Source organism: Lepisma saccharinum, chromosome 24 (genome assembly GCF_977018435.1).
Source record: "Lepisma saccharinum chromosome 24, izLepSacc3.1, whole genome shotgun sequence".
Lineage (NCBI taxonomy): Eukaryota > Metazoa > Arthropoda > Insecta > Zygentoma > Lepismatidae > Lepisma > Lepisma saccharinum.
Genome location: NC_139252.1, coordinates 58446467 through 58469071, shown reverse-complemented (window position 1 = coordinate 58469071; position 22605 = coordinate 58446467). Strand labels below are relative to the sequence as shown.

At 36.7% G+C, this 22605-nt stretch overlaps 1 protein-coding gene across 2 annotated transcripts in view; it reads left to right on the top strand.

Annotated features, from left to right (window-relative positions):
- LOC145978227 (spermatogenesis-associated protein 20) overlaps positions 1-22605 on the top strand; it is a 161122-nt gene that overhangs the window by 55355 nt on the left and 83162 nt on the right. For both annotated transcript variants that reach the window (XM_083110699.1, XM_083110700.1), the window contains exon 9: positions 6429-6597. In XM_083110699.1, the coding sequence (XP_082966825.1) occupies positions 6429-6597 (169 nt within the window). The remainder of the gene's footprint in view (positions 1-6428; positions 6598-22605) is intronic.

The window sequence follows — 22605 nt, the reverse complement described above, 5'->3', positions numbered from 1 at the left end:
CTAACATTTTTAGTGAGTCAGCACACGAAATTCCGTTCACAACACAAAATTTAAGGCAAACTCTTTGTTCAGTACTTTCATTCATTGTAAAAATCGTGATGCACTACTGAAGTGGACTGATTCAACCAGCTGTTGTAAACAAACTGGTTGACAGTTCACACTCATGTTTGGCAAAAAAAAAAGGTAAAGTGTTCCCCTGTGCATAGCACCACGTCATGAAGGCGTATAGGGGGTGTGGGGGTAACGCTCCACACTTTCTTGATCCGGTCGTGAATGGGGGTGATGTGATCAGCATCATGGCCCTGACCGCCTTTACCTCCCAGGGTTTCCCCCAGGTACCCATGTTATTCGACGCTGGGTGTGCGCCGGGGCCGCTTCCACCGTTAGAAAAGTTGTTTGGCATAGTAATTAAGTACAGTGCTACCAACTTTCGAAAAAAAAAGATTTAAATCATTAGCGCGGGTCTTTTAAATTACAAATTCCCGGTACTTTTTTGACAGAAGGTATTTCTTAGGCTGCAGAAAAATCTGTAAGAAAGATTCAAATACCCTGCAAAGCCATTGTACAAAGTAGCTAAAATCATTCAGTATTAATGTAATGTTTATAAAGTAAAACCTATTTACACTGCAAAATGTTATACTGATCAGCTGAAATCAACAACAATAAAAACTTATTGAGAACTACAATCAGTACATGGTTATTTGACAATTCTCCTGTGCGAACGTACTAGCTACAGTTTCACTCTTATTGCCTTTCGAGCAGCAAAGTCATTGAACTCTGTACTTCTCAACAGACAAAATAGCCAGGTTAGTCAGCTTTTCTTGACTCAAGGAAGAACGCAAGTAATTCTTTATAAGCCTTATCTTACTAAAACTCCTTTCACAAGATGCAACAGACGAAGGTAGATTTAAGAATAGTTTCAATGCAGTGACAAAATTTGGGTACAACTCAATACATGATATTTTATGAATGAATGAATCAGCAGCAAGTGGTGACAATTCTGACAAGCATTCCAAGTAAAAGTCTTTTAAAAATGCTTGCGAATGATGTTTAAAGAACAACAGTTCATGAAGTAATTCACTTCTGTTGATATCCTCGGGGTATAATAAAGCCAGATCAAAGACTCCCTTTCTCAGCGTTTCATCTGACATAACTGCCATATTGCTTGGAATAATTACAGAAAAATCCTCCAAAACTCCTTTCATTAGCTTGAATCGATCGCCTATTTGTGACAAAATTGAATCCAATGCACAAAACAAGCTCTTCCTAATTTTTTGTTCTTCATTTAAGGCTACACTTTCATCTTCTGCAACTTCATCGAAAACCTTGGTTTTCTTTTTTGATGCTGTTCTTTACTTGCAATGTTCATGTCATCGCAGATCTGTTTGCTTTTCTCAATAGCGTTAGTCACAATTGTTTCCCGATTGGCAGACAGAAAGCTTTGCAGTCCCTGTAAGTGACTAACCCCTATATCTATTGTAACAGACTTTTCTTGTAGCTGTGGGTTAACGTCGTTAATAGCTCGAAGGATATCAGCCCAGCAGAATAAGAACACAAGAAAGTTAAGCTTCTTAAGGCTGTGTAGCAGGCATTTGGCACCGTGTAACTGTTTTGGTTGACTCACATAATTCCTCCAAAACTGCACAGGCATCCGGAAATTGGCTACTTAGAGATTGTACTGTGTTTGCTTTTGAAGACCACCTAGTTGCTAGATAAGATAAGATTGATATGCAGCATAGACTTTAATTTATTATTGTTCTTCTAAGTGACGTGTACTCTCGTCTTGTACAACTTTTATTTGAAAGCTGTCTGGGAAGATCATTGAAAGAGCCAAAGATCATCATGACGTATCTCTCTTTTTTTTGAAGAGAGATTGTTTTCCGTCTAATTTCGCAAAAATTCTTTTGTTTTAAAAGAAAATTTAGTACAGTTGTTACGACATGCAGACTGCAGTTTACACCAATAGTATTTTTACAGCTCCATATACTATTTTAACTATTCACTAAGAAGTTGTAAAACACATCCTCACTAACAAACAAATAATAATATATACGAGGTTTGGCTAGAAAAAAACTGGATTGATGTTGCTATTGGCAAACAACGAATGCGCGAAGGTTGAGCAATGCATGATTCTATACTACCATACCCTGCCTACAGAATGACTAATTGCCCTGGGTGCAGGCCTCTCAGTTTCGCTGTGGCACTTGGACAAAGCGGAACGTGCGTCTGTGCTCCGTCGGAAAAATGCTGAGTATTAAAATGGAACAGCGTGTCAATATGAAGTTCCTTTACAAACTGGGGAAATCCGCAACAGAAGCGTACGACATGTTAAAATCTGTGTACGGGGATGAGTGTTTATCACGCACACAAGTGTTTGAGTGGTTTAAACGGTTTAAAGAAGGACAGGAAATGATCCAAGACAACCCACGTTCAGGACGACCATGCACGTCGAAAACGGAAACAAACATTCAAAAAGTGAGTGATGTGATTCGAAAAGATCGTCGATTGACCATTAGAGCAGTTGCTGAAATCACAGGAATAGACAAAGAAAGTGTTCGACAAATTTTACACGAGAATTTGAACATGAGTAAAGTGTGTTCAAAATTCGTGCCAAGGAACCTGACATTGGAACAGAAGGAAGCTCGAGTGAACATTTGTACGGACACTTTGAAGAACATTGAAACATACCCTACATTCTTAGAGAGAGTGATAACCTGTGATGAATCGTGGTTTTTCACGTATGACCCTGCCACAAAGCGCCAATCAATGCATTGAAAGACCCCGAGTTCGCCACGTTACAAGAAAGCTCGCATGAGCAAGTCCAAATTCAAAGCCATGATGATTGTCTTTTTCGACATTCGAGGCATTGTGTACATTCATTGGGTACCCGAGGGTCAAACTGTAAACCAACATCATTACATTAATGTGCTGAAAACCCTTCGTGAGCGAGTAAGAAGACGACGACCTGATTTGTGGCAACGGAAGTCATGGATTCTGCACCAAGACAATGCTCCTGTCCATACGGCCCTGTCAGTGAAGACATTTTTGGCTAAATATGGCATCCCAGTGTTAGAACATCCGCCGTATTTGCCGGACCTTGCTCCCTGTGACTTCTTTTTATTCCCCAGAGTGAAGTCCGCCCTAAAAGGAACCACATTTGAGACAGTAGAAGCTGTGCAAAGAAAAGCGACGGATGTAATGAACATGATCTCCGAAAATGACTGGCAACACTGCTTCCAGCAATGGAAAATTCGTATGGAGCGGTGTACAGATCGTGCAGGGGAGTACTTTGAAGGAGATAAAGTTCCTGTTGTACAAAATGCCGAATAAAAGATTTCATAGCATCAGTCCGGTTTTTTTCTAGCCAAACCTCGTATATATATAAATTGGATATATATATATATAATGGATAAAAGCAAGGAGGGCCAAAAGGGCTAAGTAAAAATCAAATAAGGTAAAAGGAAACACTCACCGGACAGTAGGAAAATTCAAAATTTTCGCTAATTTATAGCATCATCGGTGTGAGAAGAAACAGAAGACGGAACCGGCTGTTTCTTCTCACACCGATGATGCTATAAATTAGCGAAAATTTTGAATTTTCCTACTGTCCGGTGAGTGTTTCCTTTTACCTTATTTGATTTATATATATATATATATATATATATATATTTGTTTAAAAGACAATCTTCAGTGCTTCTTCTTAACCAACTTCTCATTGGTTTACATGTACTTTACATGCTGTTGAATTACGTATTTGAATTCATCTGAATGTATTGAGTTATTTTACTCTGGCATGCTTACTTTTCATTTTTCTGCGCAAATTTTCTTCACGATTGATTTGTCTGGTGGCTTCGTCACGCATGTACTTTGTGAGAGTAAATTACCTATCTCTGCGTTACCGCCAAACAGATATAAATACAATCTATTTAGTTAGCTAATTTTTTAAATAAATTAAGAAAAAAACAGTATCTTTGCACAGACATAGGAAACCTGTTCTTTATGCGAAGTAATTTGCATATAATACACATTGAATGATCTTGCCAACCTTGCTCGTAAATAATGTCTGGTTTGGTGAATCTTTTCCCTTGATGGAAATATTCTTTAGCTCATGCACATCATACCAATATTAATCTGTTGCAAAGTGCAAACTATATTTACGAGCACAGAACTCTGTATTCCCATTTTTTAAACTTTTACAATATAAATATAAATGGATAGAAATTTACAATACTGGTCTTATATCTCTTGTACTTTATGGTTCTTGCAAGATTTAGATACACTTTTTGATGTAATGTTTCGGGAGAACAAACGCTCCCTTCAGCAGACGTTTATTTTTTTAATGTTATAAATGTAACATTAATTAATCTAAAAATAAATGCCTGATAAAGGGAGTGTGTGTTCTCCCAAAACGTTACATCAAAAAATGTGTTTAAATGCTTGTAAGAACCGTAACCTACATGAGAAATAATTGTATAATGCAAGCAATACATACATTAAAGAAAAAACAGGTCTTGTTGCATCATTATTCATAAAATGTGTTTGTGTATGTGCAGCGGCAACTGAAATTTGTGCTGTGCAAGCAACAGGGTGACCAATGAGAGAGTAATGCAGAGATAGTTCTGCAGTTTTAGAGAAGTGACAAAAAGCATCGACCATAAGCCTCTCTCTGGAAGATTCGCACTGTCAGGTCCAGAAGTTATGCACCAACCACTGAAGACCAGTCCAACCATGAACACTTATACAGATTGCCAGATGAAAGAGAACATCTGGTAGTCCTAGTTATATTAAGTGGTTTTTATTTTATTTTTAATTCGATGTTTCGTCCTGGTTTTACAGAACTTTCTCAAGCCAAGATAACCACAACTTTGTTACCAGTCACTCATGTTCTGGGAAAGTTCTGGGAAACCAGGCCAAAACATCACATGAAAAATAAAATAAAGACCACTTAAAATGACCATATTTTACCGGGTTTTCGTAAATGATTATTGGGGTTTCCTCATTGTTGTAATCGATCTGGGTGAATGACACGGTGAACACAAATGCAAGATATTGTTGAGAAACTCAACAAGTTTTATTCCTTATTTGTTTAATAGACCTCTGTTTCCCGATTCTGCCGCTAGGTGGCAGTTTTCAAAAATGGCGGATATTACTAGTGAGAAGGCATTCTGTGTCCTTGAATATCATGCAACGAGGTCCGTTACAGTTGTGCAAAGACATTTTCGTGCGCGACAATTCGATTACAAGGTGGTATTCACTGTTCAAAGAAAAAGGTTACATTTGCAAAGGCAAATGCAGTGGTCCACCCACCATCAGTGTCGGAACATGATGTTGAGCGATTTCGTGAAATCTATCTATTGAGCCCGAAGAAATCAATTCCTGCTGGATTAAAAAAGGTAAAAAAAGGTAAAGTGTTCCCCTGTGCATAGCACCACGCCATGAAGGCGTATAGGGGGTGTGGGGGTAACGCCCCACACTTTCTTGATCCGGTCGTGAGTGGGGGTGATGTGATCAGCATCACGCCCCTGACCGCCTTTACCCCCCAGGGTTTCCCCCAGGTACCCATGTTATTCGACGCTGGGTAGGCGCCGGGGCCGCTTCCACCGTTAGAAAAGTTCCCGGATTTGAACCGGCCGGGGATCGAACCCGGGACCTTGAGCATGGCAGTCAGACGCGTTACCGACTGAGCCACCGCGGCCACCTGCTGGATTAAAGTAACTAAAAATTCCGAAGACAACATTAGTGTTCTACGAATTTTTTTATCATGGCCGTCTCGTTCCCCTGACCTTTCTCCTTGCGATTTTTTTCTCTGGGGATACGTAAAAGATACCGTTTACTATCCTCCATTAGCCACTACCATTGAGGAATTGAAAACATGCACAAGAATTCCATCAACAGTGTTACACATGATATGTTATCCTGATTGTGGCAGGAAATGGACTATCGCTTAGATATCTGCAGCATATTGCGAGGCGAGCACATGGAACATTTGTGACTTTGTCATAAAAACTTGGTGAGTTTTCTAACATTTTGCAAAAAATTGCATGTATTTATCTTTATTAGGTAAAATACAGTGCTTGTTTGTAACCCTGACAATCATTTACGAAAACCCTGTATTTTGAATCTAGAAAAAGTGGTTATGCGAACCTTTAAGAAGAATCTAGATATGGTAGTCCTAGATTTGCCAATAATGGTCAATATCAATGGAGTATGCTTAGTCTGCCCCCTTCCTACTAGTACCTTTTTTTGTTCACGAACCTTGAAAATGTTAATCAAAGTATTTTATTTGTAATTTGACATTTCTCTTTGCTAGAAAGCAATATCATAAGGTCACCAACCTTTTGTGTAATGTATTGTAGGTGAAAAAATTATTATTATACTATTGAAGGTGCTGTGTGGATATGTACAAGTGGTAATTTTTTGTCTTGCAGGTTTGATGGTATCTGGCTTTGCAAGAGCTGGGCAAGCTCTTGGCGATTCCAGTTATATAAAGAGGGCAGTAGCTGCAGCTAAATTCATTAAGAAGCACCTGTATGATGCCGAGAAGGGAACGCTGCTCAGAAGCTGCTACCGGGGGAGTGAGGGAAATGTGGCTCAAATGTAAGTACTCGACTTCCTTTCCATGCTAGCGAGTACTTCAGTGGCATATTCTGAAAATTGACCTGGTTTACCACAACAATTCTTATCATTGTGTATATTTCTTATGCACCTCATCTAGATTAATAAGGTGTAATAGAAATAAAACACAAATACAGGCATGCAAGTAAAACAACAAACACAAAAACAACTTCAAATTTTGCGGCAATTTCTATATTTTTCATAAAATCTCCCTTTTTAATTGGACCTAGATTTCCCTGCACCAAGAGAAATATTCCTTCATGTAGCAACACTGCTTCTACCAAGCACAGTACAGAAAGAAGGAAGGAACAAGCAATGTTCTTCTGCGAACACTGTATGCAGTGGTGGAACTGACGCCCGCAAGCCATGCATTTTTAAATATTCACTCTCTTCGGTTGGATTTCTATAGGTGGATCTGTCTCTTATATTTAACAGTTTAATGCATTTCACATTTATGTTGAATTATCCTTAGTGAGCCTTCATTGATAGAAGGTACTTCAAAACCCTCATCCTCCATCCCTACAATCAGGGAGGAAATCCAGTCGTCAGAAGCTTCTTTTAATAGTTTGCATAATATATAATGAACAATTACCCATATATTAAAGCTAAATGTATTAAAATAATATTAAGAGAAAAGTTGGTTTACCAGTGGTAAAGGTGGTAACATGGAAAATACGCCACTGGAGTACTTATAAAAACTGTATGTGCTATTGTTATAGTGACACCACTTTGAAGCAGTACTCATGCTTTACTCGTACTGATTCATGCCTATACTGATCCCTGACTATTGTAGAAATTATAAATGTTAGAAAGTAAGTATAGTGAAACCCTGATTTTACAAGTAAGTGTTCTCAGTTACTTCATCCACGTGGGAGATTTCACTCAGATGTGAAATAAAGTTTGAAAAATGAACCAAGTGAATCTTTCTGTCAACAATTCATTTTTAGCATGATTTGAGAAGAATTGCACTGACTTGTACTGCATTATAGATTGATTTGGTTTATTTTACTTCACTTTTCTGCCACTTTTGCTAAATGCAAGACTGGGGATGAGTGATAATGTTATGAAATTGATGAAGGGACATTCATTCACAAAGAACACCCATGACAAGGCTTTTTCTGAAAAAAAAAGGTCCACTTCTTTTTTTTTTTAGTTTTTTTTTTAAACTTTTTTTTCTGAAAGATAACCCATGTGGGAAAACTGTGATAGACTCACCTGGACCGGGGCCTCCGAGATGCGTATACTTCATGTATACTCTGTATACGGGCTGCAACCTGTGATGCTAAAAGGATGATTACGTCAAAGGATTAGTCGTGCATTTTGGAGAAACACATGTATTTGAATGAGCGATTTGTGCTATAAAGAGTTCTTGTAATTCTATTTATTTCAGAGTAAGAATAATAATTGTTATCACAAATTAAACATAGTTGTATCCTGATCAGTTACAAGTAAATTTATGCATTTGTATGTAGTATAACATTCAATTATATGTTAGGAAAAAAGTTTGTGTTCAACCAGTGCGAAGTATATGATATTTAAGAATTTGTGAACATAGCTGAATGGTAATATTAAGTACATGGATGCCAACCATGTAACTATTATATTCCTTTATTTAACATGAAAAAATGTTGATCGTTATTTATATGTTTGTATTATTACTCATACGTTGTCTGAAATTGTGCAGTTCAAAGTGCAAGAGTCACGTAGTGAACATATTTACTTTCTAGTGACAATAGAGGATATTCACTTCCTTCTTCATGTGATGTTCGAGTTTACAAGAATTATGTGCTTGATGATATACATGACGTGAAAGAAATGTAATGTACATCAATAGAATTTTACGACTTGTACTAGCCTATTTCACAAATACATTGTGGATAATTTTGTACCTTTGTACTCAGTAATGGCTGTTATATTTTCCTATTGTCAGTTATTTCTATACAAAACAGGAAGATTTTTTTGATTATCGCGATGTAGTTAGCGAACTATATAAAACATGACCTTGTGTCACCAACATTTAAGGTAATTGGAACTGTAGACAAGTTGCTAGGTGAAAATTTACTATGTAAAGAGTAACGATTAGTACATTTGCATAGTCAGTCATTGTGATTTCATGTAACACATTTGCTTTATTTACATTTATGCTCTGTGGAAAAGTACGAGAGTGAGATATTATCTCAACCTATCCTAAATGTCACAAGGGGGGAAAATATAATTATCAACTTACATGTCAGCAAATATTGCATGACATGATTTCAGTACATGTGCAGGTACAGTTAGAAGTAAATTGTGGTTGTTAGGGATGAATGAAACACACGCTGATATATATATAAACTTACGTCTTATCCTGAAAAATGACTTGTCTAACTTGTCTCGTGGTTTTTACCATTATCTAGCTTGTTTACCGATAAGGTATATAATTATAAGGACTTTAGAATATGATATTCTTTTAACAATAATCTCCTAATAGAGCCAGTGGCGGATTAAGCTTCCTCGCCGCCCCTAGGCACAAACTTAATGTGCGCCCTTCTCAAAAGAAAAGTAGTAACTTATTTGCAATATTTTTACAGGCTAATACAAAAATTAGTGAACATACTGAAATAAAAAACAAAGGATAAAAATCAATAACCAGGGTGGCGACAGACCTGGAAAACCTGGAAAACCGGGAAAAGTCAGGGAATTTGAGGTGTCAAAAAAAGTCAGGGAAATGTCAGGGAATTTCGTCTTCATTGACTTTTTAAATTTTTTTATTTAAAGATATCGTTATGGAATTCTGCACGGGAACAGAAAATTGTTATATCTCTGGCACTATGGGAGCAATCTACTTCGGATAAGTTTTGTTTCGCAGCTAAAACATAAGCGCATGCAACCGTGTACAATTCAGAACGCCGGACTGAGGAAGGGGGTTTGGGGGGCTCGACCCCCGAATTTAAATAGAGAAAACAAAAATCTGAAGTTTGCCCCCTCTTCTCCTACTATTTTGGGAACAAGGCGCGAACTTTAGTATTCTTTTCAAGGAATGGACATTTCTCAAGGGAATGAAACATGTTTCATGTTGTTGGGTGCCATACAAGTAGAATAATAAGCCAAAATGTGATTTTTTTTACGAAAAATATGTAACTTGCATTTTTGGAGGAAAATTGTTATAACTCGGGCACTATAGGAACAATCTACTTCAGATAAGTTTTGTTTTTCATATAAAACACCAGAGCATGCAACCGTGTACAATTCAGAACGCCGAACCGAGGAAGAGGGGCTGGGGGGCACGACCCCCAATTTTCAATGGGAAAAAAAAGGAGTTTGCCCCTACTTCCCCCGCTATTTTGCGTAGAGGGCGCGAACTTTATTATTATTTTCAAAGAATGGACATTTCTCAAGAGAACGTAACATGTTTCATGTTCTTGGGTGCCATAGAAGTTGAATAATAAGCCAAAATGTGATTTTTTTTTACGAAAAATATGTAATTTGCATTTTTGGAGGTAAATTGTTATAACTCGGGCACTATGGGAGCAATCTACTTTAGATAAGTTTTGTTTTTCAGATAGAACATCACAGCATACAACCGTGTACAATTCAGAACGCCTGACCGAGGAAGGGGGTTTGGGGGAGCCCGACCCCGAATTTCAATGAAGAAAACATAAAAATCTGAAGTTTGCCCCCTCTTCTCCCGCTTTTTTGGGGATAGGGCGCAAAGCTTAGTATTCTCTTCAAAGAATGGACGTTTTCAAAGAGAATGAAACATGTTTCATGTTCTTGGGTGTCATAAGCCAAAATGTGAACACTGTTTTTTTTTACTAAAAATAGGTAATTAGCATATTGCTCAGACAATTGTTATAACTCGGGCACTATGGGAGCAATCTACTTCGGATAAGTTTTGTTTTGCAGCTAAAACATCAGAGCATGCAACCGTGTACAATTCAGAACGCCGAACTGAGGAAGGGGGGTTTGGGTGGCGCGACCCCCGAATTTTAATGGAAAAAACATAAATATCTGAAGTTTGCCCCCTCTTCTCCCGCTATTTTAGGGAGAAGGCGCAAATCTTAGTATTCTTTTCAAAGAATGGACATTTCCAAAGAGATTGAAACATATTTCATGTTTCTGGGTGCCATACAAATTGAATAATGAGCCAAAATGTGAAACTCTGTTCGGAAATGTAGCATGGATATGTTGCAGAGGGGAGGAGAAGGTGGAGGTTGATAATCAATATGAATTTCCTAAGCTTGCTCCAGACCTGTGTCAAGAGTTTCCACCCAAACAGAGTATGAACATCCAAAAAGCACATCCATTTCGTAATCAGCACAATTATACCATGTGGTATCATCAGGCCAGTACGACCTTACTCTGATGATACCATATGGTATTATTGGGGTAGTAAAGGTTAAGCCTCTAAATATTACGTGGAAAATGCATTGAATTATATTTTTTTCTTGTCCATATGGGAGTAGTAAGGGGACTTGTCACGTAGTAAGGCATTTTGTTGGGCAAACTGAAGGAACGTGGAAACAAATAGGTTCCATTGGTACATACGATTTTTGTTGAATATCGTCACCTGACAAGGTATCTCACTACAACATGCGACAGAAATTGCATGGACTGCAACATCCAACAAAAATCGCATGCATAAACAAGAATAGCTTTAGGCTGCAAATATGCTGCTGGAATTTTATTACTCTTCTGGCTCACTTCACCTTATTTAATGTAGCAGTGCTTACGAAGGTCTTCTTTCATCATCCTGACGTTACTGGTTTCGCACAAATTAACATACGTTTACAATGACATTGCAATATTCTTAGATATCAAGAAGAATTCAACCAAACGGGATATATATTGAATACTATCACGAAAAAGTTAAACATAAATCTGCAATGGTGAACGTTTTAAAAATTGGCAAGAGCATGCTCCCAACCTCAAATTTACTGTAACACTAGTATTGCATTGAAATTAACGCCACTCTTTGTCCTGTCTGTTTAAACTCGTGAGAGATGGTCATTAATGTCTCACAGGATAAGGTTAATGTCCAATATTATGAAACAAAATACTAATAATAAATACGTAAATATTTTAATATCATATTTACTAGATTCATTCAATCATAAAAGCAAATCACTTTCTTCAAGGATTGACTTTTCTCTGCCAGCCCTGCTAAATTTTCACTTTCCATCTACTATTTATATGAGGGGTGGCCAGAAAGTAATTTCCAATTAGTAGGGACATTAATTTTTCGCAAACGCCAAAACCGTGAAAAATGGTAATTGCTGGGAAGTTATGTTTAGGAATGTGTAGTGATGAAAATGTAAATGAAGTCCACACAGCAGAACCTAACTTGACGGAAGTTAAAGATGCTATTAAAAGGCTAAAGAATAACAAAGCACCTGGCATTGATTTAATACCAGCTGAGTTAATTAAATATGGTGGAAATTCATTAATATGTCAAATTCATAAATTAATTTGTTTAATATGGAATAAAGAAGAAATCCCTCATAAGTGGAAAGAATCCATAATTGTTCCTGTGTTTAAAAAAGGTGATAAAATGAACAGCAATAATTACCGTGGAATTTCTCTACTCTCAACAACATATAAAATATTATCTAACATTCTTTTAACAAGACTAACCCCATATGCTAGTGAAATTATAGGTGATTATCAATGTGAATTTAAACGTAACAGATCAACTACAGATCAAATTTTTCACATCAGACAGACACTTGGAAAATAAGTGGGAATATAATCAAAATGTCCATCAGCTATTCATTGATTTCAAAAAAGCATATGATTCGGTCAAAAGACATAAATTATATAATATATTAGTAGAGTTTGGAATACCTAAGAAGCTTGTTAGTATGATAAAAATATGCACCAGTGAAACAGAAAGTAAAATTCGTGTGGGTATTAATATGTCTGACAAATTTACAATTCATGATGGGTTAAAACAAGGAGATGCATTATCTCCATTGCTCTTTAATTTTGCCTTAGAATATGCTGTTAGGAAGGTAAACGAAACTAAAGAAGGACTAAAATTAAATGGTGTGACTCAGTTGTTAGCATATGCAGATGATGTAGACTTACTGGGGAATGATGTGAATACAATTAAGAATAATGCTAAAATATTTTTCAAAACTGCCAAAGAGATAGGTTTGGAAGTTAACAAAGAGAAAACTAAATATATGCTTACAGGCCGAAACCAAGTGTTAGGTAATAATAAAAATCTAATTATTGATAACAACTCGTTTGAACCAGTTTCCAAATTCAAATACTTAGGAGTAATATTAACAAATGAAAATTATATTAAAGAGGAAATAAAAAGTAGGCTTAATTCAGGAAATGCATGTTACTTCTCTCTTCATAAACTTTTGTCTTCTCGTTTAATATCTAAGAAACAAAAAGTTAAAATATACAAAACAGTAATTTTGCCTGTAGTATTATATGGATGTGAAACTTGGTCTCTTACATTGAAAGAGGAACTTAAATTTAGAATTTTTTAAAATAAGATCCTTAGGAAAATATTTGTACCTAAAAGGGATGAGGAGACAGGTGAGTGCAGAAGGTTACATAATTTAGAACTACATAATTTGTATTCATGTCCAGATATTATTAGAATAATTAAATCAAGAAGACTTAGGTGGGCAGGCCATGTGGCACGAATGGGAGAGGAAAGAGGAGTTTACAGGATTGTTGTTGGGAAACCTGATGGTAAGAGACCTGTAGGAAGGCCAAGACGAAGATGGAGGGACAACGTTGATATGGACCTAAGGGAAATAGGTAGGAATGGAAAAGAGTATATAGATCTTGCTCAAGATAGGGACAGTTGGAAGGCCTGTGTTGCGGCAGACATGACTTTCGGGTTTAAGAAGGCTAGGGAGTTAGTTAGTTAGTTATGTGTAGTGATGTCTGGACACATTTTTCGCCCATTCGAAATATCGAAATAATGCGAATTTGGCATAAAATGCGAATTGTTGGCGTTTTTAACGATTTTTTTTAAAGAAATGTCCTAAAACAGCGTAAAATTCCATGAAATCCAACATTCTTGTCTTTTCTAGGCCATGTTTGTGTACATAGAACATGCAAGTTTTCCAACATTTTACTCAAGAGTAAATTGTAGAGTTAAACGAACATGGAATATTTCCGACAGACACATTAAATCATGTATTTCCCACGATTTTTTCAACTTTTATCAAAACCATTTGCATCACAGAGCAAAGTGGCAGGGTTCTAACAGGAGATCGAGTGGGTATCTACCGTCACACGGGAGCCACATCTTCGTATTTGTCACACGAGATATGTTTTGAATTACCAAGCTAAGTGCGCGCCATCGGCATTTGTCGAGCGAGTAATAATGGAGTTCACTCTTTAGGGCGTCTGACTACTATGCGAGAGACCCGGGGTCGTTCCCTTGCGGGGGAGAACCGGGATGTTTTCCACCTATTCAAACTGCTCCGGCGACCGCCCAGCATCATATGAAGCTGGTACCTTGAGGAAACTTTGAGGGATAAAGGTAGCCAGGAGCGTGGTGCTGATCACATCACCCCCACCTTCAGCCGTGATCAAGAAAGTGTGGGACCCTAAATCTACACCCCTATACACCTTCATGGAAAAGTGCAGGGAAGCACTTTACTTTTACTTCCTCAAAAATCTGTTCCAACATATGAAACTGTCACGAAAATACGTAGACCATGTGACCTACAATTTAAAATAATAGTTTAAAAGCACAATGAAGTATTAAGTTTCGGTATATTTGGCAGATAAATGTTCTAAAACAAAAACGCGAATTTTGGGAAACGTAACAGTAACAAGTCAAAAAAGATAATGCCAATTTTTGGTGCTATAATATATCGGTATCTGTCACGTGAGATTGATTGATTTTAATTTTTTGGTGCGTCGCCACTTATGGTCATTATGCACCCTTCAGTATATACGGGGAAAATTCCATTATCTAAAATCCTTACCTTAAAATTTTAAAAAAGGGGTATGGAAAATAACTTTCAATATATCAAACTCTCACGAAGAGGCGTAAGCCATGTGACTTACAATTTGAAACAGTAGTTTAAAAACACCATGAAGGTATAATTTCAGCTATTTTCCAGAAAATGCGCTAAAGTGAAAATGTGAATTTTGGGAAAAATAACACCGTATAGTAAAAAATAAAAAATAAGAAAATACACCAATTTAAAAAAAATAACAAAATATTAAGGTCCCTACCGATTAGGCATAAATAAAACAATAATATCAGTAGTAATTTATTGCATTAGTAACAGTGAGTCCTAACTTAATTTTCGGCATAATCACCACCATTGTTCTCGCATTTGTCGTAGCATGGCACTAAATTTTGTATGCCCATGGTATATGTGTCTGACAAACAAAGACTGGAACTATCTCTACCGCAGTGTAGCTGTCAAATCCTTGCCCTGCCAGAAACCTATTCAGTTAAACCAGGAGATGAAAGTCGGTACATAAAGGGCAGGGCTGTACAGGGAGTGGTCCAAGATCTCTCACCTGAAGTTATGCAAAGGGCCCGTGTATACTCAGCTGTATGGGGTTGTGCACATTCGATTGGCCTTCCGTGAATTGTCTGCACCATCGTCTGACCATACTATCATTCACGACATCCGATCTGCACACCTCACACAATTGCTGGTGGCTCTGAGCCAAATTCTGAGCATGCAATATAGGCTACATCGCAGTCTGTGGGAGACTGTATGATAGCTGCAATCTTTAACCTAGAACTGTCCTAAAACGGCTGCATTGCAACTGTACCAGATTACAGCTACATGCCACTTCTTCCTCCGAAAACTAGTACTGCGTATAGGCACCATTGGATGCCCCTCGTATATGAACTTTCAGAAGCTTTTATTATTAGTGTGTTCCTGTTTTAATGTGTGGTTAGCTAAATCATGTACCTATACAATGCAATTCTATAAATTCCTTGCGTTAAATTTCTAATACCTACATACCCTTTTCGTCAGCATTAAAGGTATAACTGCATGTTGTCAATTTCACAGTACTTCACTTGGATATACTGTACTGAAGCAGAAATCCCATTGATGAAGTAAGGAAATATGACACTTTATTTTGTTCGATTCAATTGTTTCACTTATATGAAAGAGTTAAGTTGTTTGCTTTACAGAGAAGAGAGAAGTAGCTTTATGCATTGAAAAATGAGTCCGCACTCATGGTTCTTGCAAGCAGAGGGTTCCAAACTTCAGTGGAAATATCAACATATAATACCGAGAATGGATAAGGAGACTGATAAATTACAAATTGTATTTCTTAATCATTCACTCTTCCCTCTTATCTCATTTAGTCGTAACTTTAAAAATAATCAAGTATTTTATTTTAAACATACTGCATATGACAAAATTCCGTAATCAATCCTTCCCTAGCTTGTGAATTGTAATAATTTTCCAAATTCACTATTTTGCAGTTTGAATTCAAATCATAGAGAATAGAGGAATTAAGTCAATTTCATAGAAGATAATATTGGTGCTTAACAAATCCATGCCTGGATCTGTATGAGTTTATTATTTCAATTTACAAAAACATCGATTTAGTTTAGTTTGTAATTGTCAGGGAAAAATGTAAATTTTGTCCTGGAAAACCTGGAAAAGTCAGGGAATTTCATTTTTGCTTGTTTGTAGCCACCCTGATAACAAACAATTCATTTTCTGTGCTATACCTAAAATTATGTAATGTATTGAGAAATTAAATTAAATTCACCACTCACCACTTTTCGTGTGATGCTAGAATATTTGAAATGCTTTTCCAGTCTGAAATGCCGTGAGTTGCGATGTTTGTCTTGCCCTTCAACAACCTGCATGATGCACAATAAACGGCACCAGTGCTGCACGAATATACCAAATAATTCTGCCAAATTGATTCGCTATTTACAAGTTTACGAGAAAAAACCACTATTATTTAAAAATCTTGTCTTGCCTGCTATGAGTCTTCGCCATTTAGAAAAATTGTTTTCAGCATTCTGATTAATTCCACGTCTTAGAAGAATGTCAATTGTAGACTCATTCAGACACCACTCGGCAGGATCGTAACTAACAAAATTTGCACTCTCACTGTCACAATCAGGAACTCCTATGAACTGAGGGGACACTACCTAAGGTGCACTTTCTTCCTCCACTAAACCCACAATATTTTCGACATTTTGCGTTTCACAGAGTTCACTTGATGTAGCCACTTCCACTTCGGCTTCCACTTTTTGAACTGCTTTCGGAAATCACTTGTTCCTTTCGCCTAAAAAACGTGTCCACTGTACCAAGCTTTTTCTGTAAGGTTGCTCCTCTTTCACGCTTTGCGTTTGCAAGTTTACGATAAGCCGCCCCACTTAACTTTGTTCGCTTCATGCTGCCTGCTGCATAAAAAAAAAAAAACAAACACCAAATCGCAAACGCACTAGCGACAAACTGAATGCACCAGCCAGAGATTCCAGTAAGACAAAAACTAGTTGCTGTTCACGCGAAAGCTGCACTCACTCACTCACTTATCAGCAGTGTTTATGTGTTTATTTTTTTTTTAAGACTGGCATTGTTACAGGTGCGAGTTTCAAGCAATCAGTCTTCTTCCCTGCCTGGCCATTAACAAAAGCTTAGTGGAAGAGCGAGTGGTATGTATTTACAAAAACAAACCAACAAAGGCTGGGCAGCTTGCATTGTATTGTAAGCGATAAAAGCCACAGCAAGGGTTAAAAACAAATTGATTGTCGCCTGAAGGAGGCAGAGCAGACAAAACATTTCTTGATAACACATAAATCTGATACATCAAGGTTTCTTTCATATGAAGCGAAAGTGTTGCAAACCGTTGATTTGAAATATTGGTTTCATAGGTCTAAATTGTCACTGTGTACGTAAGACACTTTTATTATTCTTGATATTCTGAAAAAAAGATTTACCACCCCCAAGAGTTGCCGCCCCTAGGCACGTGCCTAGTGGGCCTATTTGGTAATCCGCCACTGAATAGAGCATGAGGTTTATTGTGTCCTCATGCTTTTTGCTTTGGACTTCTTAATTAAAGTAAGTTGCTTGCATGTTGCATTAATATTCTCAACAAGTTTCATTTTTCGTGTGATCGTAAATCCCTTTTCATAGGCTTGAATTACTGTTAGATCATTTAAGATTAGTGTTCTTAGCATCTAGATATTGTGAATAGGTTAGGCTAATACGTTTGTTGCATTAATATTTATACACTTTATATCTTTGCTTGCATGTAAGATTTTAATGCAAAAATGATTTTTAAAAAATGTTAACTACAACCAAACCACGGGAACTTGGGTATCCAAATATATACCAGATTTCTAGAAAATTAAACATTTATGTAAATTAAACACGGGAATTGAGTTTCCAAAGTTCGAAAGCTTATTTAATATGAAATTCCAATCTTACAATCCTTTCCTCAACCTTCTGTACATAAATGTTTACAGTATTATCTTGCATACATAACTTGGACAGTAAGTTTTTATTCCACATCAATTTAATAGCAATTATATACTAACGATGATAATTCTTGACGAACTTACAGTAAGTTCCAAATGTAGGATGAAATTTTATCTATATCACCTTTCATCCACTGGTAATTTGAAAAATACGAGTAGCCTACATTATGTAGAATGGTAAAGATTGCTTTTTACTATTGTCAATATTATTTACGTATTGTCTAATGTCATGTAACATTTGAGATGTTCTTCAGGTGAAAGCAATGTTCTGAACAAATAAGAGAGGACTATTCACTCAGAAAACTAAATAATATACTCTTACAGTGCACTTTGTTGAATGTTGTAAATGGACTATACTTGACTAATTCTGTGATGTCACGGAAGCTGGTGTGAGGCCCGTATATAAGTATCATGGAGGCTCCACCTGAACCAACCCTGTTTCTCAGTGAGATGTCACATACTACATAATGCATATATCATGATCCCCATACAACGTTATTTACCATGGTATTCCAGCATCTACTAGCCTCTACTGCAGGGCTGACATTGATTGGATAAGTGCTGCTAGTGACACTGAAGGGTTATGTGACCAGCTGCTGATAAATCACTGTTTATACAGTGTTTGAAAAGTCCCCACACTCAAAGTTTGAGAATTTTTTGCTTATAATTTATTGAACTTGTCAACGTAATGAATACATACATTTGTTAACTATATCTTGCAATACACAAAAAATAATTTGTAAGCTAAATGTGAGTAAAACTGCAATTTCTGAGGTCAGTAACACACTAACAAGACAGGAAACTACTTTCCACATGTTGAAATACACAAAAAGAATATTGAAACTAAATTTGAAACAATCATCCATTGCGGTTTTAGCTGGTTCCGGATCATCAGGAAATAGACTTCTCCATTTCTCCACATATCTTTCACATGACATACTCAAAATATGCTTCCAATATAGCGATTCACTGTGTTCGCGTAAAGCAGCCTAACCTAATGCCTACTGAGACGCTGAGAAACATGCCAACAGAATGCAACTTACATGTTTTTGGGTATCTCAATGAAGATTTCTGGCCCGGAAATTCCGTGCTTTGATTCCGCACGTTTCCCTGTAGTAGGCGTTACACCATTTGAATTCAATAGAAGCAGACAACAGAAGTTCTGTTGTCGCTTTTCTCCACGTCCCAGTGGGCGATGTGCTTAAAAGGCATTGTTGCCAAACTGTGATTGTACGTCTGACACCGAGGACTGTAACAGCGGCACTTCACTAAATGTAACATAAACTCGTTCTTCAAGGTCATACCAACCCCTACTGGCAAGCTTGCCAACTCATCCAGATGAATGCCTTAGTAGCTTTTTTTGAAAGTATGAGTGTGGAGACTTTGCAGGCAGTACCTAGCAACAAAGTAGCTGGTGAACCAGCCTAGTGTGACCATGGTGTAGGGAGCGTGTGCAACATGTGAATTAAATTTCCAGTTTTTTGAGGGGGTTGGTGGAGATCCAATACTGGATTCAAGTGGAATCAATGCATACTAATCTGTCTGAAAAATTCCTGATATTTTTAAATAAATGCTCAAAAGCTATTCGGCTTTGTCAGCTTCAAAATAACCAGGGTGATACTTCTCAATGTTGATAGAGTGATGTGAAGACAGTGAGACAGGAAATGTAGTGTGTGTTAAAGACTTGACAGGGGTGAAAATTATGAAGTTCCCATAACAAGATGCAATTAGTTTAATTACGTAGCACTGTGTTGTTATAATTTGTGTGCAAAGCTCATTGCAATTAGTGAAAAGTTGCAGAAATAGGACGTTAAATAAACTTAATCAATCTTTGAGCAAGGCAAGCTCAATACATAATCATGTTCATAGGATTTGTAGATTATGTGTCTAAGTAATATAAGTGTGGTTTACACCAGAAAATTAGGTAATGGGATAAGCATTAACGAAAATGTGTTGTGTGTGTGATGCTTTAAAATTGTAGCAAAGTATGACTTTATTTGCCTCCGAAGCATATAAGATGCAGATGCTAATAATTTTTGTCGATGAAATATGCAAATTATATGCATTCACAAACATTTAAACCTTATTAAAATTAAAGCTCACCTCTGATGCATACATACTTTCTCCCCCCCCCCTTTCCTCCCCCAATAGCCAATTACTGTTGAGTTTCCCGTCTTGATATTATTACCTTTACATTTGAAGTTGATATCCTAAATCTTGGTTAAGTAGGATTCTAAACATGTATGTTTAACTAAATTATAGTGATCTCCTTCCAGACATGTTTGTGTATGCTAATTGCTGTAATTATTTGGTCTGGAAAATCTGGAAAAGTCAAAATATTTTGTTTTCATGAATTTGTAGACACTCTGTTCACACTTTAATGACCCCTTTTTCCATAATGTAAAGATATTACAAAATTCTCCCTTTTTGAAACGTAATGTCAAAATTAGTATTAACATTTAGTGGCATTGTAATCAAAGAAAATCATTCATTAATTAGAAATCTACTCATTTAAAAAAAAGTTATTGAACAGTAAGAGGAAAAAACAATTCTAAGGATGCCCCAAAATAATTTGTAAAATGCCATACATATTCAGCCCAGTGTCTACAGTGTTGCAAGCATCTTCCTTTATAGCAAGTAGAGTCTGAGATGGATTATGGAACTCAGTTTTTAGGGAAAAATACAAAATCTTTCTATCTTACGCTTTCTATAGTATTCGTTGGGATGTGATAAAATGGAACCATATTTTTATTGCCTGTTATTTTATTCATTTGATTTTGCTTGTATACCAATTGTGGTGTTAAATTCTTGTTAGATATCTTGTGTAATTTAGTTTACTGGAAACTACACGTAGAACTTTTAAACCCTATTTATGTAGAGCCTCCTCATTCAATTTTGCAGTGGTTCTTGAAATCAGTATTGTGGCCATTGCTTTTGCTGGATGTGTATTAACATTGTTACTGTAGTATTAACTTTACTGTTATAGTAGTATTAACTTTATCAACTTTATAGATATCCCGGATTTGATTTTCAATGACAACAAATTTTGAATTTCGAAGAGATCCAATACCAATTTGCCTATTTGCCCTAAACCTTTTCTTTGTATGCTTTAGCTGTCGGAAGAAGGTTTTATTGAAGGATTCCGTTGCATAACTTTCTTCGTTTGTTGGGATACATCGATATCATCACTTTTCGTGATACTTAGTCATAGCTTGTGGGCTTAAAGGGGACATGTGCGCCTCTCCCTGCTCAATTATTTTCAATCAGCTCCCCAGTTATCCTCATGTCACCGAGCTAACACCTGGAACTTCCACCAGAAATCAAGCCCAAGACAGCTTGCGGCAAAGGCCAAAGTGTTTTTGCAGGAACACTTATATTACTACTCTTTGTAATAGTTTTTCTTGTATGTACACATTGCTTGTATTGTAGAATTATTTCTCTTGTAGTTTACGGTTATTACAAGCATAAGAACACAGTTTTTCATTGTGACGTTTCAGGAGAACACACGCTCCCTTCATGGAGCGTGTGTTCTCCTGAAACGTCACAACGAAAAATTACTCTTTGTAATATATAGCTCTTTATTTCTAAGAATTCCGTGAGAATCATGTGCATAATTGCGAGTGGAATGCATTGCATTGTGTTCTAGATTGTATAATGTATTCTTGTAAGTTTTTAAAATTAGTGATTGGATTTGTGTGATGAAGATGAAGAAAACAAAGCACAGGGTTTCCACACACCTGGAAAACCTGTAATTCTCAGGGAATTTGAAGAAAAGTAAAAACTCAGGGAAAATCATCTAATTATCACTGAGTCCCAATGAAGCACATCTGAAGGACTAAAATATGCTTGTTCTTGTACTAATAATTCCAACTTCAATAACTTGCTTTATATGAACTCTTTTGAAGATGTAGGCTTTAGATGTGTGTTTATTTTGCATTACAGATTAATTGATATTATAACAGGGTGACGACTAGTTAAGAAATCAACGGATAGGTCAAGAAAGTCAAGAAATTATGTAATATAATTAAGCATTGTTTCCATATTTTAAAAAAACCACTATGTTGCTGACCAAGGCAGTTTATTAAGACATAAAAACACTTAACATGTAACGTTTCAACTCTGTATCAGAGTCTTCCTCAGACGAAGAACCAAACTAAAATGAAGAAATACACACACAGAAAGATATACAGGGTGGCTCAAAAAGCCACTTAACACCCCAGGTACAAGGCCACTGCAGCGTGCAACATGGAAATGGTGATGACCAATCGTTATCAGGCCAAGGGGGAACCACATTGACGCCAACCGCACGGTCGGCAACCATCTTAATGTCCGCCATCTTGAATTCAACTTCAGAATTTTAAATGGGAAGGGGGTAATATGATATATCAAATCAGGCTAGAATTTCACGAGAAATGCAATGGTGAAGGTTTTTCGATGTATCTTTAACCAGTAAAAAGTTATGACTGAATACTTGTACCAATTTGCTCCTTTTCGAGATGTTAGAGAAATGCCTTAAAATTTGTTTAGCACATCAGTAATGCATCGAGATCAAAGGG